The 24,639-nt window shown below is 38.6% G+C and overlaps 1 protein-coding gene across 1 annotated transcript in view; it reads left to right on the top strand.

Annotated features, from left to right (window-relative positions):
• Window positions 1-24,639, top strand: part of LOC141994265 (vertebrate ancient opsin-like) — a 127,207-nt gene that overhangs the window by 39,071 nt on the left and 63,497 nt on the right. The window contains exon 3 of the mRNA XM_074964509.1: window positions 13,968-14,293. Coding sequence (XP_074820610.1) covers window positions 13,968-14,293 — 326 coding nt within the window. The remainder of the gene's footprint in view (window positions 1-13,967; window positions 14,294-24,639) is intronic.

Below are 24,639 nucleotides of genomic sequence, written 5' to 3'. Positions count from 1 at the left end.
TTGGTTGACACTTCATTTAGAGAGAATTCTGTCCAGTGCTTGTTTATTATATTGAGGAATGGGGGTTAGGAGTTACATCTGAGACCTGCTTGTTCTATTTTCAGGCCCATTTCAGAGTATATAGGACAGCATTATGAAAGCTAGCTATTCAATTAGAACCTAAAGCCATGGTGATCAAACATCTACTCTAGCTAACAAGACCACGATTACAGCCAGCTCAGTTTTGAATTGCAGTGTGGCCAGAGCACATATGAGTAAGCTACCTTTCTGAAAAACAACTGTCAAGAGAAGGCAATGCATGTATGTGAGAAAAATAAAATACATTGAGCAGAACTCTATGAATAACACTGTATGTACACATTGGCACTGTATAGTCCCAACATTGCTTTCAAATGTCATTTTAACCACATTAAGCCCTATTCTGACTTGTCAATGTTGTACTATCTGAAACCTATTGCTTTTTTTTTTTTTTTTTTTTTGGTAATTAGTATAGACTGAGCCTAAGCAATTTTGGGGCAGGATCTGTCACTCACTAGGTGTTAGTGCAGTGGGGTCCTGATACTGATTTGAGTCTCCGGAAACAACCACAATACCAGGAATAAATAACTATATGTGTAAATCTACATTAAAATAGCTTTATTAAGCTTGCAAAGTCAAGCATTGAAAGGTTAGGAAATGCAAGAATTGAGGTTGCCCATACAATGCTAATTTGTTTGTATGCACTGTAATAGTCTTTAATTATGTGATCACAGGCAACCTTAATCCTGGCATTTCTTAGCTTTTAGACTTTGCAAACTTAATGATGCTCTTTTAATAATAGATTTGTATGCAATGTTGATAAGTGCAAAGTAATGCACATTGGAAAACAATCCCAACTATACATATATAATGATGGCGTCTAAATTAGCTGTTATCACTCAAGAAAGAGATCTTTGAGTCATTGTGGATAGTTCTCTGAAAACATCCACTCAGTGTGCAGCAGCAGTCAAAAAAAGCTAACAATGTTGGGAATCATTAGGAAAGGGATAGGTAATAAGACAAAAATATCATATTGCCTCTGTATAAATCCATGGTGCACCCACACTTGAATACTGCATGCAGATATGGTCGCCTTATCTCAAAAAAGGGATATTGGAACTGGAAAATGATTAGGGGTTTGGAACAACTTCTATATGAGGAGAGATTAATAAGATTGGGACTTTTCAACTTGGAAAAGAGACGACTAAGGGGGGATATGATAGAGGTCTATAAAATCATGACTGATGTGAGAAAGAAAGGAAATGTTATATATTCCTTCTCATAACACAAGAACTGGGGGGGGGGTCACTAAATGAAATAGGCAGCAGTTGTAAAACAAAGAAAAGGAAGTATTTCTTCACACAACGCACAGTCAACCTGTGGAACTCTTTGCCAGAGGATGTTGTGAAGGCCAACACTATAACAGGGTTCAAAAAAGAACTAGATAAATTCATGGAGGATAGGTCCATCAATGGCTATTAGCCTGGATTATTATAGCAGAGCATCAGAAAACTGTCTACACTACAAAGGTCTCATCCACTTTAGGACCAGTATATAAAAATGCATGTGCTTCAAGTAGCAACCATTTACTAATAGCATGGGGCCCAATTCTCCCACCTCTCCTCTCGCTAAGTGAATTCAGTGGGACACTGACATGTGTAAATGCTGCTCAGTGGGAGTAGGAGTTGAAGGGTAAAATGCTACCAGGTGTTTAGTGCAATACAAGATACAAAATGAGACATGGTCTTTGCCCTGATGAGCTTAAGTCTAACTACATCAGTGCTTAATTTGTGCCAGGGCTGAACCCTGGCACCTCTAGGCCTAGCAGTTCATAGCCTCGGCACCTCGGGGCTTGCTGCGTCAGTTATGAATGTAAAAAAAAATTGCTTGTGGCCCTGCACCTCTTTCATTACAAATTAAGCACTGAACTACATTGGTATACAGTCAAGGTATAACAGGCAAACATACAGACAGGCATCATATGGGTTTGGCAGGTAACCGCCTTTAACTCTTACAACCCTTTTATCAGACTAACTTACAACAATGCTGGAGGTTACAACATATATGATTGACAAACACCCCCACTTTACATCAGGCAAAGCAATATGCACAGAGGCATAAGTCGTCTTTCTCCAGCCTCTAATGACACTTTGTGATCTAAAGCCTACTGATGTCGGTGAAAGTCTTTTTGTTGACTTCAATGGGCTTTGCATCAGGCCCTAGATCTTTCATCAAATAGACCCAACCCTGCCAAAGATTCATTCATATAATATAAAGCCAGAAGGCACCATTGCATTCATCCATTCAGATGGCTGTATAATAGCACTGGCCATTAGGACTTCCCTGAGTTAATGCCAATACCAGACTTGTAATCAAATCCAAAAAGATATCAGGTGAGTTTGCCAAGATTATTTTCCATAACCCCATGTTGACTGACATTAATTGTATTACCCTCCTTTAATTCTTTATTAATTGAGTCCCATATCAGCCGCTCCATTATTTTGCCCACAGATTGATATTAGGCTGACAGGCCTATAGTTACCCAGGTCATGCCATTTACCTTTTTAGAATATTGTCACAGTAGCTTTCTTCAAGTCCTCTGGACCTTCTCCAGCATTACAAGCTTTACTGAAAATCATCATTAGTGGTCCAGAAAGCTCTTCAGACAGCCCTTTTAAACACTTGGATGCAAGTTGCCCGGATCTGCTGATTTAAAAATTTCTAGCTTTAGTAGCTGCTGTTTACCAACCTCCTGAGTTACTGTTGGAACGGAAAGTATTCTATCGTTGCTTTTTACCCAAGTACAGAATAGAACTATTTATTGAGCACTTCTGTCTTTTCTACATTGACAGTTCTGCCATTTCCATCCAGTAATGGACCAATACCATTGTTAGGATTTCTTTCATTCTTTAAGCTCATTTTCATTTTCTTTAACTCTGCTGGCCATAGATTTCTTCATGTGTTCTCTGGCTTCCCTTATTTTCGTATATTACTAACTTTTGATTTATTATTACTACTATCAGCGTCTCCTTTCTTCCCCCCATTGTTATATTGTTTTGTTTGTTTTTATTAATATAGCTGCTTTCACTTCCCCCCTAAGTCAGGTTTGTTTGTTTTTTTAAACTAGTGTGGCCTCTCTTATCTGTGGCTTTTTGGCATCTAGTAAAGTGTTCTTAGATAGTTCTCATTTATCATTCACATTTTTCTGTTTAAAAACTCTCGCAACTGATTTGGTTCATAATTGTTTTCATCTTTGTGAAAGTTGGCCCTTCTACAGCACCACAGATGTATATTACTGGTTTGTAAAAAAAATATGATCACTTATACCTCAGCTGCCACTGTCTTTTAGTTCTGTAATCAATTCCTCTTTATTTGTCAAGATAAGATTTAATATAGAATTCCCCCATGTTGGATGCACCATTTTTGAGTTAGGAAATTGTCATCTGTACATTTTAGAAAAAGAGGACATTTTTGTACTGGCTCTTTCCCTATACATTATAAGATATGCTAGCGAACAGGACCTGATTTGGTGATCTGTAGTAGACCCCAGTTAGTATCCCATCTTGTCCTTTATCACTTAGAACATTAATCCATAAGCATTCAAGGTCATTTGCTTCTGAGTTGTCAGTGTCCCCAAAACAGCTAATGCTATTTTTGACTCAGAATGCCTGCAACAGAGTCTGCTGCCTCCCAAGCATCCCCTCATGCCTAGGTACCCTACCTCAGTTTCTATTCTTCCTTGGCTCCTCAATAAACTTTGCATAGGCCTGTATTTGTGCAGACATCCCTCCGTAGGGTCTGGGTTTATTAACAAAAATTCAGAACAAAAACACAAAGTCCCTAAAATAAAGTCCAACTCAATCCCCTCTTTCTAGCAATTCCCACTTCCTGCCTGGCTGGAGCTTTGTTCCCCTCGTGTCTCCAATGCTCCTGCAGCTTTCTGGTTCCTGCAGGAAGCTCCTGTCTTTCTCCAGTCCCAGGTGTCTCAGTGTTCCACGCCACGCTTGGCTCTTCGAGCATTCCCCTCTTCTCTGCAGCTTTCTGTTTGCTCTTCATAGAGGGCAGCTGATTTCTATCAGGCCCCATAAAGAAGCTGTTAATGAGGTGGGCTGGACCTGTTCTCTCTTAAAGGGCCCAGCCCACCCTATGACAGTGCCAACAGGTTTTAACCAGTCCTAAATAGGTTTTAACCAGTGCATTTTAACATTCCAATCAGGCACATCTTCCTAACCGGTTTCAGTAATACCAATTAAGTCAAATTTAGGCTCATAAGTGAGAAATTCCAATTTCTCTTGTTTTTCACTCCAGCTCCTAGCACTGGTGTATAGTTTATGAATTTCCTTCACATCCTTTGGGGACTTGATTAATTTTGTTCTCAACATCTTGATTTGTGCCAAATAAATGCTAATTTGCTCCCTCTTTTAACCATCCTCTTTTAATTAGTTTAAGACCATCCCAACTAGGTTAACCAGCCTCTCCCCGGAAGACAGATTCCCCTTCTAACGAGATAGAGACCATCCAAACTGTATCGCCTCCTTTCCGCATGCAAGGTGGACTAGTATTCCACAAAATGAAAACCCTCTACCATAACACTACATACCTAGTCAGCAGTTCTCTTCAAGAATCTTGAAACTTCTGTCTTCCATCGCCAGTGGGACAGGAAGAATCTCCAAGATGATCACTTGGACAGTCTACTCTTTCAATCTACTAATGAGAGGAGCAGCTGTTTTCAATATTTTTCTAGGCTTTTGAGAAGAGCTGCTCCTTTAATTAGCATAGTGTGCATCACCTTTTCTTGTTAAAAAAAAGTATTAGTGTCAAACTGCTGCATTGTAATAAACAGGAGATCCTTTGATCTAGAAAATAAAATAAGATGATTCAATCTATACTAAGTAGCAGCTGCCCTTAATGATTTTAAAAATAAACTTGAATATTTCAACTATTATGTTATCTCATATTATGCACTACTCATGACATGTAATACAATAAAATAATATAAAACTGAAAACAAAGTAAATTTGGAAACAGAAGTTTCCTAAATAGTTTCAGAGCTTCCATTTTGCAAGTGTGTTTTTGTTCAGACTCAGAATGAAAACAAATTTTGAAAAGTCACAATTTCCCACAAAATGTCAACCAATTCTAGTTATGAACTGCTGATTCAAGGAAGAAAGGAAACCCAGAAAGAGAATCTGAGGTTCTTCCCAAATGTGGTTGTCCAAGAACTCTTCAGCCTCTCTGATACTCTATAGTGTCTGTACTTAGCCTTCCAATCCATGAATTGTTTCTTCCAGCACAGCCATCAGTTCATACTCAGGAAGTCCCTTCTGGCTTCGGACAGAAATGAAAACATGGCACGTCTATTGGAAGTCCCAAAGACTATTCCACTGATGCCCATCATGGTTTTGAGAGTAGAACTGTACCTGGAAAGCAAGCCTCTCAAACACCCTCTCTAAAGTCCCTCTAAAAACTCTCGTTTCCACCTTTTAATCGACTTGGAAAAGAATCAGGCAGAAATGGGAATAGTCAGTAATGTGACTATTCAGAAAATAACCAGGGCTGAACTTGCAAATGAAACTGGAGGTCTTGTCTACACAAGAAACAGATTTAACTAATTTGGTACAACTTTCTCATGGACACAATCTCTATGAGCATTAATGGGGTCTACATGGAATTTATCAAGAAAGAATACAATCTGTTCAAGTCAAGTTTGTAGCGGGATAGATATGTAAAAGTTTCAATTTGTTAAAGAGGAGGTTATTGTTCATCACTGGTCATGTCTTGTTGCCAGTAAAAGTTGCAGTTCATAAATGAATTCCTTAGTTCATAAAGGCAGCACAAGGACAACTCATTACTAGTAGAGCTGAACATGCTCTTGTTATAATGTTGCTTACTCAAAAAGTTAAATCATTCATACCTCTTGGATTTGCAAAGCTGGGCTGGAAATCTTGTACTATCTCTCTGAATATTTCAGCACTTCCATTTCAGGAGACTGAGGTTAAGAGGCATACTACAGTGAAAACAACTCAGGGGAGAATAAATATGTAAAAAACCTACTAAACTTTTATTGAGGTTTTATTAATGCTTTGGACAAAGTTTTGGGTCAGTTCTTCGTTAATCCAAAAATAATTAGTCCATTCTTTTATATTATTTTGTAGATTAGCAAGTGATAATTAAACTGAAAATATTCCATGTAAGTATTAAAAAAGCAAGGTAATTGAATTATTTGTAATAAGCACACATTTATAGCTTGATTGGAAATGTTCAAATAAGTTATTTTTTAATTATAATGAAATACATTATAATTTCAGGAGGAAATTGCATGAGGGTACAATATCTTTATCAAAGAATTCACTATGGTTCTCTCTAATCTTCATCTCTTTCATGTGGCTTTCAAACCTACCCAGACAATCAGGAATTGAGCCGGACATCCTCCTAGCTTTCGTCACATACCAAAATGTTGAGACCAGTAAAAGGCATCAATGCATAAGTCACTCCACTCTCCCTTTATCTGTATGGAGAAAATATAGAAAGATTTTTAAGTGTGTTTCAGCAAGTATCCAATAGTACTGTCACCAATCACTGAGTTGTTAGTTCTCTTTTATACAACTGTTATATATAGACAAGGTTCACTCATCGGGGGGGCTCTTCCACCTCCCTTTTATTCAGGTTGGAGTTAGTGAGCCACATCTGCTGCAATGAGTCTTCAGTGGGAAGCAGCCAGTGTCTCCTGACAAGACTCTAAAACCTCCTAACATGGTGGGTCACCAGCAGAATTACAGGCCTTAAGGAAGTCTTAAGAAAAGGGAAAACCTCTACAGGTAATCTTATGTGTTGCTGATTGGAATTTCAGTTATATCTCTGTATGGCTGCTTATACAGCTGAGCAAACCTTGTCTACATATTACAGTTGTATAAAAGAAAACTAACAAACTCACAGTGATTGATGACAGTAGGATTTAGGTGTTGTTAAGTGTTGGATTTAGGTGTTGAAGTCCTTTTGTAGATCTGGGCCAAAGTTCAGAAGGGAAGCCCTAACAATGGCCACACTCAGAGAAACTTGTGCTGCAGTTTGTTATGCTATTGCTTGTTTTCAAAATATGAATAAAACCAAACTACAGAGCTAAGGGTTCCCAGAGGACAAATGGAAGGCTCAGTCCTGCTCCAACTGAAGTGAGTGGTGACCATATCCTTTGTTGGTATAAAGGAGTGTAGCTCCAGTTACTCTGATGGAATTAGATAGATTTATACCAGCTGAGGATTTGGCCCTGAGCCTTTTTGCTGTTGTCTTTAAATTGAAAAGAGATTCAGGTCTACAATTAGTGGGTTTAGTTTGGTCCCTATTTATAGAAAGCATTTCTTTACGGACATGGATATTCACTGTGTTGCCGATGCCAAAGGGCAAACCATCAAACAAGCCATGAAATATCATGACTGGCTTAAAAATCATGAGATTAAGAAAAAGGCCAGCACTGATGTTTGCGTTGTTTTCATTTGCATTATGGTGATTGAACTGTTTGCGTACACTTGCGTACATTTTTCATGCTTTTCTCTGCAACCATGCAACCTAACACATTGCTTTTCTTTTTAAAAAGCTGATTCTCACATTCACATGACTGCAGCAAGCTGGGGATTTTAGGAAAGCATCAATTGCCGTGAAAGTCACAATAAGAAAATCACAAGAGTTGAAATTTATATTGCATCAAGTAGACTGATTTTATAAACATGGGAAATATAACGGAGTAATATGATTTATACTACTTTATCTAAGCAAGGATTCCAAAGTTGTTGACAATCTATTTCTCAACCTATACACCAGTTCTTCATTGTTGGCACCCTCTGAAGCTTGTGAAATCCATTTAGGACCGTCTTATTTGCATTGCCAACTAATACATAAAGTATAAAAAATATGCAGAAAGTTGTGAAGAATCATCTTTAGGAGAGTTACCCAAAACACTTTGGATCCAGTGGTAAATTTTCATTCTATCCTGAGAGTTCATTCGCTATTTGTTAAATTTTCCTTGGTATTTATGTAGTTTCAGTTTCAAACTAGAAAATCAGCACTTGTTTTTTTCCGTTGGTATGAAATTAGAATCTTTCAATCCAAGTTAGCCAGTTAAACCTGTTATTTCTCACGTTTTCATGGTGATTCAACTGTCAGTGGTGATGGTGAAGAACTTAACTTTTTACAAATAAAAGAATAAATAAAATAAAATAAAAATTCTTTTAAATAAAAGAATCGTTGAAAGTAGAGATTGAAGAGAACTGTTTGGTCCCCAGTCCTCCTTTCCACCTCTGTGTTGATATAAGATTGGTCCTTATTGTGTATCTTCTTCTACTTTGTCTGGTCTTGTTTAAATGTTAAAGTGAAAGGGCTTCCATTATTTCTCTTACAAACCTATTTCATTCAAATACATCTCATTCTTAGGAGGTGTTCCCTCATGATAACCCTGGGTTTTGTTTGGTTTGGGTTTTTCTGGCTCTTAATTTTATCTCATTGCTCCTTTTTATACAGTCCCTTGTACAACCATTTTCCCTTTCATCAGTATTTGTAGTCTTCAAGAGATAGTTGTCTCATAACTGTTTAGTCTTTATTTAGTCAAGTTACAGTGTGTTCTTTAATATTCCATGCATAAGTCAGTCCCCCCTTAGCACCTCCATATTTTTTCCCCACTCTTCTCTGAATTCCTACCTATTCACATTACAGTCAGCAATCTACTGTTTTAAAAGCCCGAGGACTCAATGTGGCCTGATACTAGTTTCAACACCGTTATATGCTCAACTACAATACATGGTTTAAAGTCTTACGGTAACAAAAAGAGGAATATGAATTTTTAGAACTCCTGTACTGTGGGATCACATATATCATCGCCCTGGTCCTGCAGAGAGTAGTCATGTCAGTGAAACTCAGTAAAAGAGAAGTAAAACTGAAAAGGCTTTTGGCAAGGAATGTATGTGTGTAAATTTCTGTGTAGATAAGAAAAATGATTTCCTATGCAATATTCTAAAGAAAATGGGTTTTGGGGGTAGTTTATGTTTAAACTGATTGCTAATATTTTGTTGTTCATGGTTGACAATGCCCTGGTCCTAATGTAGTAGCTGAACTTCAATTCTGTGTTATTTCAAAAGAGAACTTTCTTTAGTTCAAAGAAAGTGCAGTGGTAATAAGATTTTTATCAAATAATTAAAATGCAGGTCCAGGACCTACTCAATGTATTTACCTTTACCTGTAAATAGGTTGTGTTCCCATGCTGAAGTTTTGAGAGAGGAACCAGTCTTGTGTGTTTTATGGATTTATTAAGATAATTTAGCAAACAAATATAAATTTAAGCAAAATGTCACTAATTTATTTCCAGTTTCCCTAAACTAATCAAATACAACATAATGCGATGATCAAATCAAGGTTTCAATTAGAATTCAATTAGTAAAATAGTGGTTCAATTTATCTGATTTGGCAATTACTATTAAGTCAATGTATAAGGTTGACACAAGATTTAATTCAATATTTCACAGGACAGTTAAGGAAAAATGCCTCTCTTTTCATCTAACCAGTTGGGCTAAGTCTGCTAAAGACAGAAGCTGACTCTTGCCTTTGGTCTAAGGAAGTATAACTCTCAGAATGATTTCTTTATAGCTTCCCACTTTGGTGTTCCACTAAGTTTCTCTGAACATACAATCCATGTTAGTCTATTTACTTAAATTATTCTCTTTTACACATTATACAGCATCTGCATCTTTCTGACACTTTTACAAAGAGGCAGAAGTGTTAAATCAGGCATTTAGCAGCTTAGGAATAACACTTTTAACCCAGGCTAGTCTCTTACAGATAAACTTGCCAGGTGTGTGTGTGTGTTGGGGGGGGGGTGGATTACTGTCTTCATGGGGAAATGGTTAGGGATGTACAAAACCACACACTCACTCTATGGCATTGTTGGAGAATTCTATACAAAAGCACTCACGTCACCATGTGTGCACATGGAGTGCTGCAGCGCATCTGGTGAAGATGCTCTAGGCTGGCAGAAGAGAGCTCTCCCATAGGCATATAGCTATGAGCGGCGGTAGCTATGTAGGATATGTAGTTAAAGTGCCAACAGCATATGCCAGGGGTTCTCAACCTTTTTCTTTACAAGGCTCTCCTGACAACATAGAGCTGTCCACACCAGCGCTTATGTTGGTGTAACTTATGTCTCTTAGGGAGGTGGTTTATTCACACCCCTGATCATCATAAGTTCTGCTGACATAAGCTGTAGTGTAGACATTCTCAAACTCATGTGGTTCGTCTTAGTTAAGAAGTAGTTTTGATGTTGCAAATAACTTTAGCTCATTTAGCATGCAGGTAGGTGTCCCCGCCTTGTTTGTAGCTTCAGGCTTGGTTTAGCTGATGGTCAGGGTCTTTCACTTCTCTGGATGGCCAATCCAGGGATGAGAGCAGGATATAACTTCAGGTATAATTTTTATTTTCAGAGTCCCCATCCTTTCCTTCCACATAGTTAGAGTCTTTTGTAGGGTTCAGTGTCCTCTTGCTGCATCTTGGGGACCACCCTTTTCCAATAAAAGAGTTGAGCATGTTGGCTGTAGCTCATCAGGGACCAATAATTTGGTATCTTGATCTGAGGTCACAGTAAAAGATTCCAGTCTAAGATGGACATTTTCTTGCAGAAGTCTGTTGATGATCACAAACAGATGTCCTCCTGGTATGCAGGACATGTAAGAGGCCCATCTGAGAAGGAACTGGTAACAGATTTATATTTAGGCCCTACGTAAGTAGCTTAATCGTTTAAATATATTTAATGGCTAGTTAGCATTAAACATTCACTCACTTCCACAGTGGCACTGGAACAGGTTTTAGAGTGGGGGTGCTAGAGCTGGGGCTGGGAGCAGAGCCATTGCTCCGGGAGGCGGGAACATGGACTGGGTTAAGACGGCCGAGGCTGGGTCCACAGATGGGGATGGGGGCGAAGCCCCAGGCTGAGGCCAGGAGTGGAGCCCCGGGTGCGAGGCCGGCGGTTGGGACCCTGGGTAGCAGAGGAGCCCCTGGGTACGGGGCCGGTGGCCGGGATCCCATGTAAAACTTGGGGGTGCTGCAGCACCCCCACACCCGTAGTTCCCATGCCTATCCACTTCCACATATCCTCATGACAGTATGCACAGCACGGGAAAAAGGGATTCTGAAAGGCAGAGTCAGAGCCTAGGGTGAATGAGTGACCTTACCCTTTTGCCTACAAGCCAGAAAGCTGCTTCAGGCATTTCTTAATAAAGGTAACTTAAACATTTTGCCAAATAAAGTCACTCAGGCCTAAATTCAAATACGGCCTATGTTCCATACAAAAGGAATCATTTACTTATGTTCCTGTAATTATTTTCAAATCACATCCATCAACAATATGAGAATGAGAAAAGCTAAGCGTACTTTTTCATATTAATTATTTGGTAGGTAAAAGTGCAAAGAAGTGAAAGAGCAATTAAAGTTATAAGAACGTAAGAACAGCCATACTGGGTCAGACCAAAGGTCCATCTAGCCCAGTATCCTGTCTTCAGACAGTGGCCAATGCCAGGTGCCCCAGAGGGAATGAACAGAACAGGTAATCAAGTGACACAAGGTAGGTAAGGTAATATTTTTTTATTAAGCCAACTTCTACTGAGGGAAGGTACAAGATTTTGAGCCACACAGACTTGAAGAAGAGCTCCAGTAAAAGATATTACCTCACGTATCTGGTCTCTCTCATATCATGTGATCAACATGGCTAACCAATACTGCAAACAATTACAGTTGTGATAGGGTAGCATATGTGAGAATCTATAACAAAATAGTTTCAGCTACAGTATCAATTATATTATAATAACTAAGCTATAACACTGATCAGTCACATTAAGATATTTTAACTCAAACTGAGAAATGTAGAGGGCTGATATTTTGGAATTCAGAAGAGATCTACAAGAATGACTTGAGATCTGGAAAATTGCTTTACTGGGAAAGACTTAAGAAGCTCAATCTATTTAGTTCAGGATAAGAGTTGACTTTACCACAGTATATAAGTATTGGCACAGGAGAAGAGATTTCTGAAAGTAGATTAGAAGCAGAAGCTAAATAAATACAGCTAGAAATAAGGTTCAGATTTTTAACAGTGAGTATAATTGGCAACCTACCAAGGGATGTGGTGGATTCTCAGTTACCTGAAGTCTTTCGATCAAGATTTGCTGTCTTTCTTTGACAAGATATGGGCTTGATACAGGAATTAGTGTGTGAAATTCTATGGCCTGTGTTTTGCCGGAAGTCATACTAAACCACAATAGTCTCTTCAGGCTTTAAAATCTGTGGCTCAGATCCTCAAATTATGTAAATTGTTGTAGCTCAAATGAAGTCAGTGGAGCTATGACAATTCACACCTGCAAGTGTACATATACTGCTGGCCTGACTTTCCATCCTACATAGTCATATATGCCTGTGCGGCCTGAGTGCAAAATGTTATCAGGCCAGAATGGTAGCAGGGCTAAAGTGGTTATCCATGTTCATCTCACTTTGCACAGGGGTAAAATAACTATACAAGATGCAAGACAAGGAGAATCAGGCTCTCCTGAGAGGAAGAATGTATAATTTTGGGTGTAGTGACAGCAGGAATTTCTACACCCTCCAGCTCCTCCAATCCAGAATTTATGCTGTTTGTATGACTGACTAGCAATATGCTATTTGAAAATTCTCCCAATTATAAAGTAGTAATACACCTTGGAAAGTAATATTTTCAAGAAATTTATTACTTCATGTTGAAAATGTATTTCCACTGGGAAAAACTAAAAATGTTAGGGCTTCAGAGAGTTATCTTGAATGTTAGTATTTTGAAAGAATGAGTGCCTTTAAAGAACAGTTTAGTCAAGAAGAATTTTATATACTGTATAGAGCTACTGGCTCTAGTGTGGATTTCAATGCAAAAAGGCATTTCCACTGATACATCAAATATGCTAATAATGTAGAAAAGGGTATTTAGTTTTTTGCTGCTAGTCATAGTCCAGTGCAACTGCAGCTGTATTCCCCGCTCTATAGTCCAGAAAAGGGATCCACTCTAGGCTTCCAGCTCCTCAGCTGTTACCTTCCTTGGGCAGAGATTTGTGTCTCTCCCTCTTCTGAGTGAGGTGTTTCCAGGCTGCACAGTTCCCTGATTATACTATGAGCTTCCCAGCAAAAGACAGACTGCCTAAGCAGGCCTGCTTCGCTTCTCTCCTCAGAGATGGCACACAGTGTAATTGCCACAGTTAAGTTACCACACAGCCCTTTCTAAGCAAGCATATTTATTCTTAAGGTGAAAGCGTTGCAGAGAAAACATATTAAAAACAATTTAAAAAACTGATTAGCATGTGTGTAGTTCATCAGGCATCTCCCTGTGACTCCCAACAAGGGCTCTGATTGGTGATTAGTCCTTCAAACCTCACACAGTGGTTTTTCCTGTGGTCACAACTTCATCAAAGCTTCAGGGCAGAACTAGCTCCCAACTCTTATGGGGCTTCAGTGAGCCAAAGACCTTCCAACCCTCCCCTTGGGACAGAAGGTTCTGTCTGTTTACTGTATCAGAGAGAAGGCTCTGGGTCAGTTTTAACTCGGGCTATTTAACCAAAAATCTTTTCTTTGATTTTTGGTTTCTGGAGAATCTAGTCTGAACCAATATTAGTGATTATCTCACCAGTTGGTGGCACCTCTCCCACTGTTCTAATCACCCTCCCACTGTTCTTAGTTCCTGGAAGACTGTGGTCCCCCTCCGACATGGTAATTCATACAATCCTTCAATAGTACGTAAACATTTGCACTTTGAATACAGTGTACTCCTAAAATACTTAAACGTAATTCAATAAGGTTTAAACTTATAATTCAGTAATGTGTGTTCAGGATATTGTCATACCTGTCACATTGGTGCCATACAAAACAGGGGTACTAAATCCCTAAATTGTTTGGTTTTTTTGCAGGTATTGTGTCCCTGATCTCCTTGGCTATCTTGTCTTATGAACGCTATAGCACCATCACCCTAGGTAACAAACGGGGCTCTGACTATCAGAAGGCTCTGCTAGCAGTTGGTGGTTCCTGGCTTTATTCTCTGATCTGGACAGTACCACCGCTCATTGGCTGGAGCAGTTATGGGATTGAGGGGGCCGGCACAAGCTGTTCAGTACGTTGGACCTCCGAATCAGCTGAGTCTGTCTCCTATATCATCTGTCTCTTCATATTCTGCTTGGTCATCCCTGTAATGGTCATGATATACTGCTATGGACGTCTCCTTTATGCTGTTAAACAGGTAAGCTATGATCTGCTAAATATAGGCAGTATAAATGATCTGAGAGATGTTACCTCTAGGAAATATTTTCCTTTAAGTATCTGGTTTTAAGATGCAGTACTGGTAAGGAGGAAAAAAAAAAAGGCAGAAAAAGTTGTGGAGAAGGAAGATGGACCGCACCAAGTTTTCTTATTTTTCTCAACTTGAAACAGATGTCTGGGTAGTGAGGTAGGTCCTATAGAGCATGCTGGCTCTCAGATTAACAAAATGGAACAGCAAAATATTATATGTTAAACAAGCCAATGCATTTGGATGAGCTCTGCAGTCATAACGAGGACTTTCATCATTGTTTCCCATTTCAGTCCTACATAGATTACATTCTCATATCTCTGTCTTAAAATACTAGGTCCGAATTCAATACTCACGTAACTTCACTGCAGGCAGTGAAGTTACACCAAAGAGGAGTTTGACCTTTCAACTCTGATACACTTAAAAAATTGATTAAAAAAAAGACTCATTACATAGCCCCCTCTTACTTAGAAGAGAATGGAGTATCAGGCACTCTGAATTTTATCTTCAGACATAGCTGGCTGGAAGATAGGGGACTGCGAAGTTTTACTGTTGGAACAGTGGTGCAGCTTAGTGATGAATAAGGAAGGAAGGAGTGAATGCTTAGGTCTTGTCTATATGGGAACATTAGAAACTTAAGATGGATTAACTAAAGGCGTGAAGTTAAAGGGCATTCATTCCCTGAGTGGATGCTGTCATTCAAAAGTAAGTTAGCCTTAGGTCCTGCTTTGGCGTAAGCCTTGGGGATTCATTTTACATCTTTAGTTAATTAGTCTTAACTCTCCTGTGTGTCCCTGTGTATACAAGCTCTTAGAGGCAGCCCAGAATAGAGTGCATACTCCTAGCAGTGATCACAAAAGTATCATTTTCATACTCATCTCTTGCTTCCCTAAATATTTTGTACTATCATCCATCATCATAGCATACGAATATTTATATAGATAAAGTGCCAATACCATATGCCAGGGGTTCTTAACCTTTTTCTTTACAAGCGCCCCCCAACATATTATAAAAACTCCACGGCCCAGCTATGCCACAACAACTGTTTTACGGCATATAAATGCCAGGGCTGGTGTTAGGGGGTAGCAAGGAGGGCAATTGCCTGGGACTCCACACCATGGGGGAAACCGCAAAGCTAAGTTGCTCAGATTTTGGCTTTAGCTCTGGGTGGTGGGGCTTGGCCCCAGGCTGCAGTCCCATGTGGCAGGACTTCAGCTTTTTGCCCTGGGCCCTAGTGAGTCTAATGCCAGCCATGCTTGGTGAACCCCCTGAAACCTGCTCGGCGGCCCCCCCAGGGGGCCCTGGACCTCTGGTTGAGAACCACTGGCATATGCCTCATTTGCTAGGTACCGCTGTAAACATCAATGTCACTTTATTCAAAGTTTTATTTTTAAAAAATGAGTAATATTCTTTTCTTACGTATGCGCGGTTGGTCTCAACCTGGAATAGTGAGCATGCTGAAAGAGCAGAATGTTGGAGACAAGATTTGAATGCAATCCATAGCCAAACTGAATTTAGACCCAAAGGGATTTCTGCAGCATGTGATATAGAAAAAAGTCTTGATTTTATTGGTAATTGACCATAACAGAGAAATAAGCAGTAGGAAAGATGTGAATTCTCTCCTGAGGCTTTTAAAAAGACTGGTTTCTGGTCAAGTCAGAAGATCACTGGAAAACATTGGGACATTTATGTTCGAAACACATGGATTTTATTAAATGATGGAAGTGGAAAGGAGTCAAATAGGAGTCTTACATATTTTTTCAGAGGGGTGGTCCCAGGAGACATGGGGAGCTCAGATTAATTCAAAACAAAAGAATTACCATATTGGATTAGACCATATCAATACATAAAAGATGGATAGATCCAGGTCTACAGAAGTGATTTGATTACTACAAAGTCTGTATCAGATAAACATTGAACTGTTAGACACAACATCTAATTCACATCCTGTCAATATTTTAAAAATCTTCTTAGTAAGACTTCTGTTGCTGAAAAATAATATAGCAAAATTCTGACCACATTCATAATGTGTACTTAATATTCAGTGGTATGAATTTGCTGTAACACATTCATGTAACATGACTTTTCTGAAGATTTCCATGGTTTCTACCTTTGTCTTCTATATAACTTTCAAAAATTTTCCATAGCAATCTTACTTAGAAGATAGAGAGTTTTTTCTCCAGTTTCATGTTATCTAACTATTCATAATCTTACTATATGCAACCATCTTCTATAAAATGTTATAGAACATTATGGCTTGATGTAGTGTACAGATGAGCTGTGGGTGATAAGAAATTAGTTCCTTTCTATACAGAAATAGAGGGAGTATTTTTGGTAATAGAAAAATATTTGAGAGGTTACTATATGCATGTTAATGTTGTTACTTTTTTGAGTGAGCAAAAGAGTCCATTACCAGAAAGCAGAACCATATTCTTGTTTTATAGATGAAAAGGTGAGTCTTTTTGTAACATTACCAGTAATACGTTAGAAGTGATGTAGGTTTGCAACACACCATAATAAGCATACTAACTATGCTGTAGCTGCTGGCAAGTTTTCTAAGTATGCATTATTACATTTTTATAAGCTATGAAAGAAGTTTGTACATTAGAAAATTACATGCATAAATTATATTATACCCTGAGATTAAGAACACAGGAGTTATGCCACTACTAATCCTGTCATGTAAATTCACTGAAGTAGAAGAAATATCTTAATAGACAGGGAATAGATAATGCAAGGACTGGCATGGTGCCTACATTTTATTTTCAGGGACTGTAATTGTGGGTCTACTTTTCTCTTTTCCTTTTCAAAATTTAACAGGATATTATAGTTTTCTGGGATACTAGGCATTAGTACCCTGGGTAATCATTTGTAGGTAATTCATTGGCAGAATTTTGCAAGAATTTCATTAACACACGGGTGTTATAAAGGATAACTTTTCCCAAAGAATGTAATAAATTTATAGAAAGTTACACGTCAGTAGAATTTGTGTATGAATATTGAAGAACACCTTTTAGACGCAAATAGTATTAAACTAAACTAAAAAAACCTGACTGATCTATTATCAGAGTCCCTGTGATTTAAGGGTCTCAGAAGACTTTTGGATGTTTTTTTTCAAGTAGGATAGGTTTTCCTGAAGAAGATTTATCCTGGATGGCTGGGTTTGGTTAGACTGTGTGCTGCCAATCTCATGGGCTGCACCTGGGAAACAGAGGTGTCCACCCCAGTAAGGGCTGGACTACAAAAGAGTCATGGGACAGTGATTGGGAAACAGTAAAATAGGGAACGGTCTGTATTGTGAGAGCATAATTTAGGCAGAGAATATTCTGTATGGAGAGTTATAAAAAACCATGGCTTGAGAAGCTATTAGGCTTCTCATGGGTATATCAAAGTTTTAAGATAGACACACAAAGATACAAACACTTTATCTGACTTTCCTTCAAAGTCTCCAAGTACATTCGTGTTAAGCTTGTGTAAAGTTTATATCATGTTTTTATGAGAATCACTTTTTCCCTGTTGCAGATGTTGAATGTTTCATTTATACTTTAAGATTTTTGTTGATGAGCAAGATTCACTAGAGGAACTTGGACTGAGGAGCTGTTGAGGGGGGAGGGGACAGAAAAACTACCACCATTATCACAATACACTATTCACATATATTCTGGTCACATTTTGCACCTTAAACAGTAGAGGGAATTGGGACCAGTTTATTTATTAAACTGCAGTTTGGGTTTTTGTTTTTCTTTTGGTCCTTGGATTATGATACTTCTAAATAATTCTATCATTGTGTACCTCTGAGAAAAAATACCTATAAAATTGACATAGTTGTTTTATACTTTGGAAACCCGACTCCCAAATGTAGAATTACACAGATTAGTATTGAGAGACCTGCCAAAAGGACAAATGACAAGCCAGAAAAGTGATCCGTTAACAAAGGATTCCACACAAAGCCAGTCTGGAATAAATCTCCTAATCTATTTCATCAGGAGACTCTCTCTCATCAAGGCTCAAAAACGCCTTACAAAAGGAGTGTGAGTAGTAGTTCAATCAAATGTGCAATTTAACACACGAGTCTGAGCCTGCAGTTCTTATTCATGCAACAGACCTTAAGTGAACAGTCCCATTGAGGAACATGGAAAAATGGCCAATGGTCAGACTGATTCCTTCTAGAGCTGGTTGGAGGAAAAAATTAGTTCCCAGCCCCCAAGAAAAAAAAAAAATTTTCAACAAAAATGAAAATTTTTATTTAGTTTTGATTTTTGTTTGGTTTTCAAAAACAAAATTTTTTCCTCCCATTTTTGATTGAGATTTTTAGATTCCACTTCCCACTTCTCTCCATTTTTATTTTTTCTGCCTTTTTCCACTGGAAAAGGGAGAGAGAGGGAAAAAACCTAGAGAAAAATCTGTTTTCCTCATCTTTTCTCCCTTTTTTCACTCCCCCCATCTTCCAGTGCAAGAAGGTGCGAGTGGGGGGAGGGGGAAGGAGAGATGAGATTCCTAAATACAAAGACTAAAAATTCAATTTCTTTCGAAAACTGAAACAAAATGAAACTTGAATGTGAAACAACAACATGAAAAATGTTCATTTTGATTTTTCATAGAAATGTCGAAATTGAACTGTTTTCACAAACAGTTTAATTTCGACAAAACTGTATTTTTATAAGGAAAGACATTTGGTTGAAAAATTTCATCCAGCTCTAGTTTTTTAGAGATGTCATCTGGAAATGCTGGGGGGAAGGGGGGAAAGGAAGGGCAAGGAGAGAGAGCTTAAGGCTATGTCTACACGAGAACTTTTGTTTAAAAAAAACACCCGACTGACGTAAGTGCCGATGTGGACAGCACTACATTGGCAGGAGACACTCTGCCGCCAACATAGCTACCACCGTTCACTGGGGGTTCACTGTAAGGTCTGTAGTGTAGACATAAAGCTGTAGAGTATTTTGTGGTCACTACAAAACAACTTCACAGCCCACTTTAGGCTAGAATCACAAAGCTAAGAATTACTGCAATAGGGATGGTCATTGTGACTACATATGTAGGATTAAAAAAACCCCAAAAACTAAGATTGATAGAGCTTTGTAATTCATAAAGAGTAAGAAGAGAAGTTGACTTTGAACTCATTCATTCTTTCTCTCCCTTGAAGGTTTGCCCATTGTAGAAATTTGTTTTTTAACATATCTCCAGAGAATTATAGTCCAAAGGTTCAGATTTAACTCCTAATTGGGTACCAGCTCACAACAATTTTGAATATGTGGGGAGAAAATAAACTAGCCCACTTGAGTGAGAAATGGGCAGTCTGGTAATGCTTTCCCCAGTGCCCCTCCAATACTCTGCTCCTTCTACCTCTACTACTTTGCCCCTCAAAGCCACTAATTAAGCCACCTGGGAAATGAAATATTTGTTTCTAGTACAATACTACTGTTGTTCTATTAAAAAAGTGCCATGGACTCTGCTTTCAATTGGACCCCACCAGATTGGTTGGAGAAACTAGCCCTTTAGGTTTTTTGTGACCCTGTTCACTGACCATTACTGTTTTTTTTTTGTAATAAAATATTAAGTCATTAGCAAAATTGACATACCAAAGAAAAGTGCCACATCATAGGCTGCCCAGCTGTGCTTCTCCCACTCCCCTCCAAGATGTAAAACTTCTAAAGGTTTCAAAAGAAAATTACAGATCTTTCACTATTTTGTGGAGGAATAAAGTCCTAGTGTGAAATCTTGGTTCCCTTGAATCAGGCCAGAATTTCAACCTGTCATGTATTTCTAGTAGTAAAACCTTTAAAGATACTTCGTCTCACATTACAATACTCTGCTTAACTGGAATTTACACCAACAACATGTGTATTTTTGGGGTTAGCTTAAGTAGGGAGAAATACAGTGTTGACTATTAAGTTTTTCTGCCTTATCTTCAAAAGGTTGTAATTAAAGCACATCCAATCTATTTGACCACAAATGAGTGTGATATACTAAGAACTTAGATGACAATCTAGTGATAACGTCATGCTCATAAGAATGAGATAATGTTTCCACAAGTTTGTGTTCATAGTAGTGAATAACTGAATTAAAACATATATTAAAATGTATACCCTGGCTGCTTTCTCCACACATATGGATCCTCACTATGGGCCCTCAAATTTGAATCCTTTGGCTGCTGTTTTTAAATCAGTGTCATCATCCAGGAGTTTCCTATTTCCTTATTTATGGATCTGTATTGGTCATTAGTTTTGATTACTGGGAGTCACTTAGAAAATATAGAAACACAGATACTAAGTTGCTTTTTTGATTTAAAGGTAATGTACAGAAGATCAAGACACTGTTAACTGGAGCTGGGAGGGTAATAAAAAATTCATGACTATTCATTTGAAAATATGAAAATTCTCTTATGGTCATAGTTACTCTCCTTTTGCATATGCTTTCCATGAGCATTCAAGCCTTCTAGGTTTACTGACCCCAATGTTCACAGAAAATGAATTTCAGTATTTGCTCTGTAAGTGCTTGCACACTCATCCAGTCAGAAACAATACCATGTGATTTACCTGACCAATCATAGATTCTGCAAACAGAGTGTAAATTTATTGAATATGTACAAAGTAGACAATATAATGCCTTCAGAGTCATTAAAGTGGAAGGCCGGAACTAGCCAGCTCTGACAACTCTGGCTTAGTCCTCTGCTGGACTGGTTTGACCAGGAGGAAAGCCCCCCAAAACAAAATGCCAAGGACTGTCTGACAAAAGAATCCTGGCAGGATTTAAAAAGAGTGCAGGGGAAAACCAGATTAAAAGCAGACTCAGGAACCCACTGGGAGTGTCTGGGGAAGCTAGGCTTGCCTAGGTTGCCATAGCCGGGGGTAGGACTTTAGGTAAGAGACATGCATGTGGACTGCTTGTTTTAAAGCTCTCTCTCGCTAATGCTTTGTTTCTACTGCTAAATAAAAAATATTTTAAGAAGGTTATTAGTCACTATATCACTGAGCAAAGGGGAGAAAAGCAGGTGCCCAAACCCAGTCAGATCTGCTCAGCAATAAGTAGTTGGTACATACAGATTAGTGTCCCCAGATCCCAGTCTAAGGGTATGTCTACACAGCAAAGAAAAGCCCACAGCTTGCCTGTGCTAGCCAACTTGGGCTCAGGCTGTGGGGCTGTTTCATTGCTGTGTAGACTTCTGGGCTCTAGCACCGTGCGAGGTGAGAGAGTTCCAGAGCTTAGGCTCCAGCCTGAGCCGGGAAGTCTACAGAGTTATAAAACCTGCCGAGTTATAAAGTCTGCTGAGCCCTGTGAGCCGGAGTCGGCTGGCATGGGCCAGCTGCAGGTTTTTCTTTGCTGTGTAGACATACCCTAAGAGTGGACAAAATGTGTGATTACACCCTGAGACAGGTAAAGGTAAGAGGCTCGAGACCTGAGCTGGGTGCTCTCAGAGAGACCAGAAGGGGGCAGAAATCCAGTTAGCTCTGTAACCATGGCACATAGGTCACCTTTGATAAACTATGCTGACATGTTCTGGAATTTGCATTCATAGCCTACATAGAAAAATGTTGAGAGAGCACGTGATGCCACAAAGGCTCCTGAGAGTTATTTGAAAGTGATCACATTCTGGGAAGCAGATTAGGAATGCCTCACAATGAGGGAGATCTACATATATTTACATTTTTGCGCATATGCACTTCCGCATGCCTGCATTTCAGAATACTGACTGACACACTGCATCTAGAAAACATTTTTCAAATGTCACACTGTCCATTTTAGGGCGAGGGATGTTGGTAAATGCTGCAGGTCAGAAGGTATGATGTAATGCTATTTTGAATGATCTTCAGACAAACTAAGTAGCATTATTGTTTTATTATGTCTTTCATAATATTTTACTACACAATTAAAAGGAAAGGCGTGTAGGAATTCCATATCAGAACCAAAGAAATAGAATGGGAAATGGAGAACCACTAGGTGAGTTTGAAACTTTCTGTGCGGGTAAACAATGTCAGAGATCTGAAGAACAGAAGGGGTTATGAATTAGTGATTTCTGACTGCTTCCTTTGCTTTATGGCCCTGTTATTTGGAACAGTTAAAAATCAGATTACATGAGCTGCCTTTTAAAACAATCAGGAATGCATAAAGAAAAGATTTTGAGAGTTTATCCAACTGTCAGGCCCATTTGGTTATGATAAGCTGTGTTAGGAAAAATTGTCCAGTGATTCAGTAATAAAATACATTATCTTCACAAGATTAATCAAATGAGGGAGGATAGGTAAAGTATAGATTTATTCCATCACACAGTAATATGCCTATAGTATGCCTATATTTGTGGATAAACTTAGTTTTCTAAAACTTTCTCATACAATTAATTGACCTGAGATGATGACTGATCTTCAGAAATCTAATAAAGCAATTAATCTGCAATGATGGTGCATCCCACATTTGTGGGGAGAGCATGCTACAAACATGATGTTCTGGTATTCTGTGAAGTCAATGGAGCTGTGCGTATTTACACCAGCTGATTGTGTCAATTCTCCCTACCTGTTTAAAATTAGGAGATAAAACTCAATAAAATGTCCACAACTAGCCATGAAATAAAAAAACTCTCAAAACCTGAAGGTAAACTGTAGTGTATCAAAAGTGGGTACTATCCCTTTAAATAGTTTGTGAGCCCTCCAGTAGTCCTCACTATCTTCTATGTCTCAAGTCACCAGAACCCTGCCTGAGCAGGATGTGTACAGTTAACTAGGCCTTGCATTCTATATTTAGTGAATGCTGATATTTGGACCCCACTGGGCCTGTGTGGTTCCTGCATATTATGTGTGTGTGTACATATATATACACACACACAGTCTTTTGCTCTGTATGCAAAGTTATACTTCCTAATGCTTTGGAGTTTTATATAGTAAATATAAAACAGGATCCTGGGTGATAATATACCCATTTTACTATAATTTATTGGGCTGTCTACATACAGTCTCCTCACAGCCTCAATTCACTCTGTTCTTTGTGCTATATAGTATCAAAATAAAGAGTCTTAACCTTGACTTTTTCCAGTTTTAAGTCTGAACTTTACATTTGGTTGAACATTTTCCCTTGATTATGCTTACAGAAGACAGTGTGCATCTGATTAAGATCGTAAAACCATGGGGCTAAACAAATGTGTCTCTAGAGTTAGGATTTTTTGGAGTTGTGTTTGTTTTTAGCTGATGAAATGGTGTTTCATTTGTTTTAACTAGTAGAACTGATATCCGCTAACCAGCTGTATATTTGTTACAGCTGCCCTTAGGGTATATCCCAGGCCTTATGTTCTAGTTAAGACTGGTAATATAAATTCAAATTGGATCTCTCTCAGCTATGCAAGTAGATTCTAGCTGAAAAACGTTTGTGAGATTTTTACCAAGAGACTGGTAGTAAGACTGCACACAATTTTATTTCTAGGCGCGTTAAAGAGAAATGACACATAATGCCAAAATGTTTCAGAAGGCTGTAACATCTGTTTTAACTAGTAATATAACCCATTCTCCTAATATTGGCCTTTGTGCATGGAGAGGAAGTTACATTCAATAAACACCATTATTTGTTCTAAGTTTTAATATCTTCAATAGGCTAAATGAGAGGGAGAGAGATTTATCTGGAAGCAGAAATAAAAGCAGCTTATCAATACACTGAGCCTAAAAGATAAGAAGGTAAATATTACTTTGCAAAAAAAAACATGGAGATTTCCCCAACCCTGCAAACACTTAAGTACATCATAACTCTATTCACATAAGTATCGCCACTGAGAATGTACAGGATTGGGACTGTACTCTGTCAAGCACTACACAAGAAATCAGTGCTCCATTGTAATAGGAATCAGAACAAGGGGTTTGATAACGCCACTAGCTTTCGGCCACACCCTTCACTAGGGTACAGCCTGTTAGTAGGTAAAGGCAGGATTTTCAAAATGGCTCAGCTTCCAGTAGCTCCACTTATTTTGGTGCCTAAATAGGAGCCGAGCCCTAAGAGTTATCCACCTTCAGTTCTAGGAGCTGCATAATGGGTTAGCACAACTGAATTTTGCTTTAAGTTTCACCATGTGCTGGGTTTGCATGTGTGCTAGATCCTTTCTTGGGTATTGTGAATGTTGTCTTAGTGCAATCAGGCATGACAATCTGAAGAGATATAAAGTTAACATCAGATGGCTGTTGGGATGTGTATCTGGGGGCCTCCTTCTAGTTTCCCTGGGAGAGGTGTCTGCATAAAACAAAACCCAAAACAACTGGCACTTACTGATGCACTTTTAAGCCATCTCAACTGAGAGGCCAAGAATTGAATATTCATGAACTATC

The sequence above is a fragment of the Natator depressus genome, chromosome 1, assembly GCF_965152275.1.
Source record: "Natator depressus isolate rNatDep1 chromosome 1, rNatDep2.hap1, whole genome shotgun sequence".
NCBI lineage: Eukaryota > Metazoa > Chordata > Testudines > Cheloniidae > Natator > Natator depressus.
This window is presented reverse-complemented; position numbering and strand designations above follow the sequence as displayed.